At 39.2% G+C, this 11,490-nt stretch overlaps 1 protein-coding gene and 1 long non-coding RNA gene across 2 annotated transcripts in view; one reads left to right on the forward strand and one right to left on the reverse strand.

The window, feature by feature from the left end:
* Nucleotides 1-9,369, forward strand: part of LOC115218355 (elongation of very long chain fatty acids protein 4) — a 64,374-nt gene extending 55,005 nt beyond the window's left edge. Inside the window, exons 7-8 of the mRNA XM_029788117.2 lie at nt 3,846-3,998; nt 7,851-9,369. Coding sequence (XP_029643977.1) covers nt 3,846-3,998; nt 7,851-7,991 — 294 coding nt within the window. The 3' untranslated portion in view covers nt 7,992-9,369. The remainder of the gene's footprint in view (nt 1-3,845; nt 3,999-7,850) is intronic.
* A 96-nt stretch (nt 9,370-9,465) lies between these two features.
* LOC118765756 lies at nt 9,466-9,969 on the reverse strand. The gene is made up of 2 exons (XR_005001628.1): nt 9,917-9,969; nt 9,466-9,660 (listed from the first exon to the last, which is right to left on the reverse strand). It is a non-coding gene; the product is annotated as an uncharacterized LOC118765756 (long non-coding RNA).
* Nucleotides 9,970-11,490: the final 1,521 nt, after the last annotated feature.

Raw genomic sequence — 11,490 nt, forward strand, 5'->3', positions numbered from 1 at the left:
ATGAAAAGTGAGGTAATGTGATATATGTGTGTTTATGAGTGTGTGTGTGTGTATGTATATATGAGAATTTAGCTATTTCTCCTACTATAAGAAGAGTCTCCCAGACAATGTATAAATTCTCTGGCTGCTATTTCTAAAAGTTCGATGTGTGGTAAAGTAAATTTTTTTTGCTGAACCCTAATTATATAAAGTAATGTTTAAATTTACCGTAAATGGTCCTTTTACATACTGAACACTGCTTGGTAAAATTATTAATTACTAATTAATTAATTTTACCCTTATTATTATTGACAATATATGTATATATGTATATATATAGCTTTTATCTTTCACTTGTTCCAGCCATTCAGCTGCAGCTTTGCTGGGGCACCGGCTTGGAAATTTTTTAGTTGAATGAATCAACCCATGTATTTTTTTCTTTTTACTAAGCTTGGTACTTATTCTATGGGTCTCTCTTGCTGAACTGCTAGGTTTCAGGGATGTAAACAAACCAATACCAGTTGTCAAGCAGTGGTGGTGGGGAAAAACACACATAAAGATACACATAGATCATCATCATCATCATCATCATCATTTAGCGTCCGTTTTCCATGCTAGCATGGGTTGGACGGTTCTACTGGGGTCTGTGAAGCCAGAAGGCTTCATCAGGCCCAGTCAAATCTGGCAGTGTTTCTACGGCTGGATGCCCTTCCTAACGCCAACCACTCCGTGAGTGTAGTGGGTGCTTTTTACGTGCCACCATATACAAATATATATATATATATATATATATATATATATATGTTGTTTCAGTTTCCTTCTACCTGTTCCACTCATAAGGCTTTGGTCAGCTTGAAGTTATAGGAGAAAAGACTTGCCCAAGGTTCCACGCAGTGGAACTGAACCCATAACCATGTGGTTAGGGAGCGAGCTTCTTACCACACAGTCATACCTGCACCCATATGTATATATAGTTGAATTATATTTGGGTAGAAAGCTTGTAGGATGCTGTATAAAGCTTGCCCACAGTTTTCGGCAACCTGATGTCAACAGCATTAGGGATGCATAATACTACTGGATTTACATAAGAAATTCATTGGGGTCTGTAGAGTTTTATATAAATAGATCAGAGACCGAAAATGGAATTCACGAGATTCTTCAATCAAATCTACTACAATTGTTTGGACGTGAAAGTTACCTGAGGTGCAATATACACCTGTGATGTGAAACAGTGAATTGTACTGCATCAACACCAACTATCAAGCAGTGGTGACAAGCACACACACACACATTAGTAGTTAAAAAAATGTATGGTATACACTCGGTAGCTTGCTGGTAGAACACATTCACTGTCTCAGTGTTTGTTTGGTATTTGATTGATGAGAAAGATGGAAGATATACTCTTTACTCTTTTACTTGTTTCAGTCATTTGACTGCGGCCATGCTGGAGCACCGCCTTTAGTCGAGCAAATTGACCCCGGGACTTATTCTTTGTAAGCCCAGTACTTATTCTATCGGTCTCTTTTGCCGAACCGCTAAGTGACAGGGACGTAAACACACCAGCATCGGTTGTCAAGCGATGTTGGAGTGACAGACACAGACACACAAACATATACACACACACACATACACACACACATATATATATATATATATATATATATATATATATATATACATATATATATATATATATACATATATACATATATACGACAGGCTTCTTTCAGTTTCCGTCTACCAAATCCACTCACAAGGCTTTGGTCGGTCCGAGGCTATAGTAGAAGACACTTGCCCAAGATGCCACGCAGTGGGACTGAACCCGGAACCATGTGGTTGGTTAGCAAGCTACTTACCACACAGCCACTCCTGCGCCTATGACAATATTTATTGATCACTACAATTGTTTCGATTCATCTAGCATTAATTAGTTGTTTCATTGGTCATTGAGAAAATACACATCTACTTATGTCAGTACTTATGTTTGTATTTATGACTGTACAACTGCTATGAGTATACCAGCCAGATCTAGTGAACAGCACAACAGAATCTGACTCCCCACCAAACGGTGTCGTGACACTAGCAAGTAATAGGCAATGACTTTATATCATCATCTGAAAAAGATTTTATAACTAGAAAGGGTATGGCCTGGTCAGCCTGTAATGATATGCATAAGATCTGGTCATCAAATCTAAGTAGAGATTTCAAACTCAAAATCTTCACAGCCACAGTCGAACCAATTCTACTATATGGCTCAGAAACCTGGACGTTATCAAAGAAGCTTGAGAGGCGGTTGGATGGAACTTACACTCGCCTCCTTATGAGAGCTCAAAATCTCTCGTGGAAGCATCATCCGACCAAAGTACAAATATATGGGAAATTACCACCTGTATCATCTCTTGTGAAAGGTAGGAGAGTCCAGTTTGCTGGACATTGTTGTAGAGCTGAAAAAGAGGTAATTTCTACTCTTCTCGCGATACCAGAGGGCGTACACTCTCCTACCCTGATGTAATCTCCAGGGATAGAGGCATCCAGCAACAGGACCTCCGTAATGCCATGATGGACCGTGAGGCCTGGCGTAGCATGGTAAATTCCATTGTCTCGACCACGGTCGAACAATGATGATGATGACTTTATTAATATCTACTTAATTCTGTGTGTGTGAGCCTATGTGCTCCAAGCTACATGTGTGTGTGTGCTTGTATGTGCATTTGTATGAGTGAGTGTACATGTGCCAGACCATGTATGTGTGGGCATTTATACATCCATATCTACTGATGGTTCTATCTAATATTTTGTGATCATCATCATCATCGTTTAATGTCTGCGTTCCATGGTAGCATGGGTTGGACGATTTGACTGAGGTCTGGCAAACCAGAAGGCTGCATCAGACTCGAATCTGATCTGGTAGAGTTTCTACAGCTGGATGCCCTTCCTATTGCCAACCACTCCGAGAATGTAGTGGGTGCTTTTGCATGCCACTGGCACGAGGGCCAGTCAGGTGGTACTGGCAACGGCGATGCTCAAATGGTGCTTTTTATGTGCCACCTGTGCAGGAGCCAGTCCAGTGGCACTGGCAATAACCTGGTTTGATTGTTTCTTCACGTGCCACCAGCACAAGTGCCAGTATGGTGACGCAGGTAACGATCATGCTCAAATAGTGCTTTTTACGTGCCACCGGCATGGAGGCCAGCTTGTTGCTCTGGCAATGATCACGCTCGTATGGTACTCTTAGCACTCCACTAGCACGGATGCCAGTCATCGGATTTGATTTTGATTTGTGATGTATTGTGTATTTGTTTCTTTTTGGATCTGATATTTGTTATAGATCTTCTATAAATATGAAGCTATATACCTTAATTTGCCATTTATATATATGAGGATCAAGAAGAAGTCTTGTAAAACAGTTTATTTTGATGAGATACCTGTTGAAATCACCTGAGGAAACGCATCTACACCGATGGATATATCTAAACCAGAAATTCAGTATCCCATCTGCGAGGGATAAGTTGAAACAATTGTAGTGATCAATAAAGATTCTCATATCTTCCATATTCCATCTCTCTCATTAATGTGACACACACACACAGACACACACGCACGCACACACACACACATACAGAGGCTTCTTTCAGTTTCTGTCTACCACATCTACTTACAAGTCTTTGGTCAGCCTGATGCTATATGGTAGAAGACACTTGCCCAAGGTGCCATGCAGTGGGATTGAACCTGGAACCACGTGGATGTGAAGCGAGCTTCTTACCACACGGCCACATTTGTGCCTAGTGAAATATGTTTTTGATTTATCTATATTTTAACTCTGCATCTTTCCTAATCTTAATTACTTTTTAATCTATCTTTTGCAGGTACAGTTTGTTGTTGGTATGATCCACGCTTCCCAGTCTCTCCTTTTAAGCTGTAATTTTCCTGTCTGGATGCACTGGGCACTTATCTTCTACGGGATGTCTTTGTTGCTATTGTTTCTTAACTTCTATTATAAATCTTACATTCTTAAAAAGGTAACCTACAATATTTATTTTGCTGCAGTTTTCTTTTTAAAAAAGCAATTTATTGTATTCTCCGATATTGTTGTTGATGTTTGTTTTAGCTCCATGTGATCCCTGTTTCAAAAATACATGTAGTGTATACATGTAGTTGGTCCAAAGACTATATCCTATCCACTGATCTATTCTTTTACTATTTTACTTGTTTGCTGGAGCATCCCCTTTAGTTGAGCAAATCGACCCCAGGTCTTATTCTTTGTAAGCCTAGTACTTATTCTATCGGTTCTTTGCTGAACCGCTAAGTTACGGGGACGTAAACATACCAGCATCAGTTGTCAAGCGATGTTGGGGGTCAAACACAGACACACACACACACACACACACACACACATATATATATACATATATACGACAGGCTTCTTTCAGTTTCCATCTACCAAATCCATTCACAAGCCTTTGGTTGACCCGAGGCTATAGTAGAAGACACTTACCCAAGGTGCCACACAGTGGGACTGAACCCAGATCCATGTGGTTGGTAAGCAAGCTACTTACCACACAGCCACTCCTGCACCTATTGTTCAGATATTTCATGTCCCTTAGCCTGGTAGGGGACTGTATTATGCACTTTTACTTGTGGCACGTTATCATATCACCCTTGGGGGCCCCTATGAAATCCATGTAAAAGTTTGTTGTTAAAATTCAGGTGCAGTAAATAGCTTATACTTCTATAATAGACAAAATATTTTATATTATTTGTGAAGGTGCATGATTTAGTGGTTAGGGTATTTGGCTCACAATCAGAAGGTTGTGAGTTCAATTCCCAGTGATGCGTTGTTTCCTTGAGCAAGATACTTTTTTTTCCTGTTGCTCTTGTCCACTCAGCTGGCAAAAATGTGTAGTACCTGTATTTCAAAGGGCCAGCTTTGTCACACTCTGTGTCATGCTGAATCTCCCTGAGAACTACGTTAAGGGTACACGTGTCGGTGGGGTGCTCAACCACATACACTTTAATTTCACACGTAAGCTGTTCCATTGATTGGATCAACTGGAATTCTTGTCGTCATAACTGACGGAGTACCTGTAGTATTTTTAAAACATTGAATGGCTGTAGGAGACCAGTAGAGCAAAATAGGAATCAAAGGGATCCATGAGCCCAAAATGGTTGAGCAGTTCCTCTCCCATTTCCTCTCTGGTGTATGTCTGGTGGTAGTCACAGCAGAGATAGGTGTCTGTTTATTACATAGCAGAGGACTCTTTAGCTCCGAAACATTTAAACTGGCCCATATCAGACCCAAATAGTTTACTTTGTCCTATGTTCAAACTGACCAGATCTAGCTTCTCACACCTACCCTACAACGTCGTTCTAAAAACAATCACATCATCCAAATCTCGATGCAATAAGACAGTACGGTGAATGAATAAGCATTGCATTTGACAGAAAAATCTGGATGCTAAATGGTTAAGGTTGTAAATTAGTAGAATCTGTAGATATTGGTTACATAAGCATCACCATCACCATTTAACATCCAGTTACCATACTGCCATGGCTGGACGGTTTGACAGGATCTGACAAGTCATAGAGCTACACAAAGCCCTAAAGTGTATCTTTAACATGGTTTTTACAGCTGGATGCCTTTCCTAATGCCCATCACTTTAGTGTGTCTTTGTTCTGACTGTCTATGCTCTGTGTTCATCCCTCTGGTGTTCTTGGACCTCACACTGTAGATTTCCTCTGCAAAACTGGGACGACTGTACCCGGTCTGAGAAGAAATGAGCCCTTATTTCTTTATTGCCCATATGGGGCTAAACATAGAGAGGACAAACAAGGACAGACGAAGGGATTAAGTCGATTACATTGTCTCCAGTGCGTAACTGGTAGTTAATTTATCCATCCCGAAAGGATGAAAGACAAAGTCAACCTTGGCAGAATTTGAACTCAGAACGTAACAGCAGACGAAATACCGCTAAGCATTTCGACCAGCCTGCTAACGTTTCTGCCAGCTCGCCACCTTATAAGAAGAAATGAGCCCTGCAATGTGGGGTTGCTGTTGCAGGGGGTGTTGCTGACCATTCTCTGCGGCAGTACCTATGCAATTATGTCTGCAAGAGGTAGCTGAACGCACCATTCAGACTGGTGTGTACAACCTGTTACTCCCACCCCAATATCTTTTAATGCCTGAAGTAAAAATATTTGTCATCACCAGCCGTGTAATTTTCAGCCTGCTTCAGAGTCACTTTGTAACCCTCCAAATATTTTATTAAAAATTCAAGAAAGAAAAACTTATTGGTCACTTACTGTTTCTTCTGTTTATAACGATTTGGGATTAGTCAGCTGCTTGTGAGTATCTACTTGTGTATAGCTTTGTACTCTTATAATTTGAAAGTACAGTCTTGTCTATCCTTTATGACAACACTGCACAACACTTGTGTATGCTTACAGTCGCTGAATTGTCGCAAGTCAGTAGAAGCTGTTGAAACGGAAATTGAACAGTAAATCAAAAGTCTTCCTTCATTATTGTAGTGTACCTTCAACGAAAAATTACCTTGAAGTGTTTAGTAGTGCAGCCTATCTTATGACGAGCCATACCTAATGTGGTTGTGGAGGTGCAATGGCCCAGTGGTTAGGGCAGCGGACTCGCGGTTGGAGGATCGCGGTTTCGATTCCCAGACCGGGCGTTGTGTGTGTCTATTGAGCGAAAACACCTAAAAACTGTGGTGGCGACCCCTGTTGTACTCTTTAGTCCCAATTTTCTCTTACTCTTTCTTCCTGCTTCTTAAGTAACGCTGCGATGGACTGGTGTCCCGTCCAGCTGGGGGAAACACATACGCCATAGAAACCAGGAAAGTGGGTCCATGAGCCTGGCTAAGCTTGAAAAGGGCACATAAAAAAAATACTTAATGTGATCCACTGCTCGAAAGTGTGTCGTCCACGGCTGTTAAAAATCTTGAGAATTAGTAGAAAGTGGTGGGGGTGTGGTTGGAGGGGGTTGGGCGAGTAGGATATAAATGTAAGGGAGGTAACTCTCAAATATTGTAAGTTGAAACCGTAGCCGTGATATTGCAAGTTCAAATAGCTGCTTTTATTCTTTTGTATTCTTGATTTCTGTGACACACAGCATGCCAAGCAATATGTCTTACCATTTTAATCCGGATTGCAATAAGGCATAAATTTCGGTTGGATGGAAAAGTTATATTTAAAATTTTTAAAGCGAAAATCAGCCTAATTTCTATTCAACCTGGAGTCAAACTGTTAAAGGGAGTATTATCGTTTTGAAGTAGTGAATGTAATCTTCTGTCTAGTTTCACCTTAGTCCATTTAGTCCTTAGTGGCATTAATGGTGGGGAACAGTTTGTCGTGAGACTTTGGACCCGGTCTCGAGATTGCGAATGGGTGCTGCAGTTCCTTCTTTTTTGACAATGTAGTAGTAGTAGTAGTAGTAATAATGATGATGATGATGATAATAATAATAATAAAGTTTTAAAGTTTGGTCCAGGGTTAGCGATTTTAGAGAGAGTGCGTAACTGGTACTTAATTTATCGACCTCGAAAGGATGAAAGGCAAAGTCGACCTCGATGGAATTTGAACTCAGAACGTAGCAGCAGACGAAATACTGCAAAGCATTTCGCCCGGCGTGCTAACGTTTCTGCCAGCTCACCGCCTTTCACAGTCAGGCTGTTCTGCTGATCGAATCAGCTGGAACACTCATTGTCATAAGTGTTGGAATATCAGTAATATCTACTGGGCACTGTGTTAAACCCTTCACTTCTACCGAGCTCTGTTACTGAAAGCCATTCGGCTTTCTTCTGTTTCTGTAGTTTACTACTATTTTTTGTGATTCTAAACTTTCTCTTTTGTTTTCTTTTCAGAAAAATAGAAAGAAGAATGCTTCCTCTAATTCTAAAAAATCTTTACCGAAGGAAACCAATAACTCGAAGAAAGCTGATAATAAACACATTTCGAAAGACTCTGTTGCATCTCGCCGCAAAACGCATGCAAAAAATCATTAACAAATTCCATATCTTAAGTTGTGTGTTCTCTTTCCCTCTGTTGCCAGTTGTAAAAAATATATATTTTTTAATTTCAGTTAAAATTTTGTTTATTTTTGTTATGTTTGTTTAGTTTCTATAGTTGTTTTTGATGATGCATCCTTCATCTCCATCTATTGATGATATTAATTGCCTATTTGGTGTATTCTTCAATGGTATCACAACTGCTATTAAAAAATACTATTAGATAAAGTGAACTGCTGTTAATGGTGGCCTTAAATGACAGTTATACGTTCTTGTCTCAAAATCTATCGAAACCACAGCTCCAGATGTTCAAGATGTTGACTGAAACATTTGATATTCACCTTGTCTTCAAGATGCATTCCAGATGTTCAGTGACTTTCACTGACTCCAAGCTGTCAACCCTTATTCTACATTGACTGTTGAAGCATATGTGAATATACGAAATCTCTATATCAAAGCTTCAAGAATCCACAAGTTTTTTTAATGTAGATGACAATTGAAGAAGTATATTCTGAGCATTTACATTTTTTTTTATGTGTGTGTCACACTTTTGAATATTTTCATTGTAGTTCAAATGTTAATATACTTACCTTTGCCAAACTTCTTGTTATTCAAACAATTCATTGATGTTTCCATTTATGCAGTCATTTAATTTTTTTCAATAGCACATGTAAATTTACAAAGTATAATTCAATTTTTCTTGAGTGCATACAACCAAGGTGGACTCAAATATACCTACAGTTTTTGAAGATGGCTTTTTTGTGTTTATAGCATCTTCCCCTTATTGTAGACTGTTCTTGTTGTTTGTTATATAGAAGTGGGGCTGGGATCAGTTAGAATTTCCCACTTTAGGTGGCTAGATAGTTTTACTGAAGCTAGGCTAGTGAAAACGACCCCGCTGCCTTCTCTGTGTGTGCAGCCGAAGGATATTCTGTACCACTGTTACATGTCCAGTGATATAACATGTAGTCCGTTCCGTTACTTTGGTCATCCATGACCGCTGGACCGGAGATAATTATTCCTTTTGCAATTATTTCTCCTTTTGTGATTGCAGTATAATTGAAATGATATATCTATATCAAGCTGATGGAATTTTCTGTTTTACTTTGGAAATAGATACCATTTTCCCTCAATTCTGCTCATTCATCAACTCTGCATTATAAATAAAAATTAATTAATGATCTAAATATTTTGTATGTCAAACATTTAATTAATTCCATTGTTTTAAGTTCATTGAGTTCCATCTCATTTCCGAAGTTGTATCTATTTGACAAAGAAGTTCTTGACACGACAATAAGGGTAGATCTTTCGAACAAAACCTCTTCACAAAGCTGTACTAAACAATTTCAACAAATTAATAAAATTAGTTACAAATTTTAAAATCATTGGATTTTTTTCTTTTGAGAAAAAAACATTTCAATTTTCTTCCACTTGACTGCAATCTGTCTCTGCATCTCATTCTCTCTTTTTCTTTACCATCATCTATCTGTTAATTAGTGTCAACATAATTGATGTAGTGAGCAATGAAAAGCTAATTACAATTATGCAATAATGAAAAGACAACATGATGAACTCACTGACTGATATTTTAATTATTTTGGCAATTATTGGAGACAACCGAGTCATTTCTTTCTGATTCATGCTTTAAAATAGGCTAATTTCCATACTTAGTGGAGGCGCGTGGCTTAATGGTTAGGGTTGTGGTTTCAATTCCTGGACTGGGCGATGCATTGTGTTCTTGAGCAAAACACTTCATTTCACGTTGCTTCAGTCCACTCAGCTGGCAAAAATGAGTAACGATGCGATGGACAGGCATCCCATCCAGCTGGGGAACACATATGCCACGGAAACCGGGAAACCGGGCCCATGAGCCTGGCTAGGTTTTAAAAGGGCGCATTCATTCATTCATTCAATTTCCATACTTAAATTATATACATTGTTTACGCCCTCCTCAACTGATAAATCCTCCCCTCCTGTCTTATTTTTTTCTTTCTACAATAAACCTTACTCTGTCTGTCTGTCTCTGTCTCTCTCTCCTCCCCCTCTCTTTCTCTCTCCTTTCATACATTTTGGTAAAGGAGAAAACTATTTTTGTCCTTTGTATTTTGAAGGACATGGTTTGAAACTGGGAAATTCTTCTTCAGTGGCATATGAATTAGAAAAAGGAAAATGGCTGTGTGGCTAAGAACATCACATTCTAACCGCATGGTTTCAGGTTCAATCTCATTACATGCTACCTTGGGCAAGTGTTTTCTATAGCCTCAGACTGATGAATTTGGTAGACAAAAACTACCTAAGGCTTGTCATATATATAAATATATATACATACACATATGCATATATAGATATACATACACATAGATATCACCGTGATCACTGTGACCGATCAGGCTATCAGATGTTGCTACACATCGCTGGTCACAATGCACTTCGCATTGTTTTAGCCTTCAAATGACGCCACCCCGCTGGCTAAGCGAGCAGGCCAACAGAAGAAAAAGTGAGAGAAAGTTGTGGCGAAAGAGTACAGCAGGGATCACCACCACCCCTTGCCCGAGCCTCGTGGTGTTTTAGGTGTTTTCGCTGAATAAACACTCACAACACCCGGTCTGGGAATCAAAACTACAATCCTACAACCAAGAGTCTGCTGCCCTAACCACTGGGCCATTGTGCATCCACTCACATATATATATATTCATATACATAGAAATTCATACACACATGTGTGTATATATATGGTGATTGCTCTATCTTCACAGATGATTGCATCTCCTTGTGCTCCCTTATTGTCAATAGCATTTCTGACTTTCCATCCATGACCTCTCAGATGACAATTGAGTCGCATTACAGATTTGTATGGCTTGAAGCATAGGTGACAGACAAAAGTTACAACTTGTTGTGCACTTCCAACTGACTCGGTCAGCACACGTCACCACTCTTTCATTACCACAGGACTTTCAGTAGATGGAATGGCAAATGAGGTCATCATAAAAGACATCCATATTCCATTGGTTTATGAGTGCTACTCTGAGTAACCGTAATTAGTACCTAGTGATAAGCTGAAATAAGATGACTAGTAATTATATGAAACAATAGGTTTTTTTACATTAGAGTATCGTTCCCTTAGAAGGATTCTATGACAACAGCTAGGGGTCCCTGACTTCTAATGGCTTTACTTTTCGTCCTGACATCAACCTAAGGATTTTCTGTATCCCTAATTGATCTCACTTCTTATTTTTATAAGTCTTTCTGTTTGTTTTTCTCCACCCTTCACTTGGCAATGGGTGTTAGTTTGTTTACATTCCATCATGTAGCAGTTCAGCAAAAGAGACTAGTAGGGGTCAATTTCTTCTACTAAACCCTTCGAGGCTCTGGGCGCTCCAGCATGGTCACAGACTAAAACAAGTAAGAAATAAAAGATTACAATAAAACAATTATTTTGCTGATACTGGTGACAATCTAAATCTCTCTGGATACTGTAATTTTTACTTATAGAATG

This window comes from Octopus sinensis, linkage group LG13 (genome assembly GCF_006345805.1).
Source record: "Octopus sinensis linkage group LG13, ASM634580v1, whole genome shotgun sequence".
Lineage (NCBI taxonomy): Eukaryota > Metazoa > Mollusca > Cephalopoda > Octopoda > Octopodidae > Octopus > Octopus sinensis.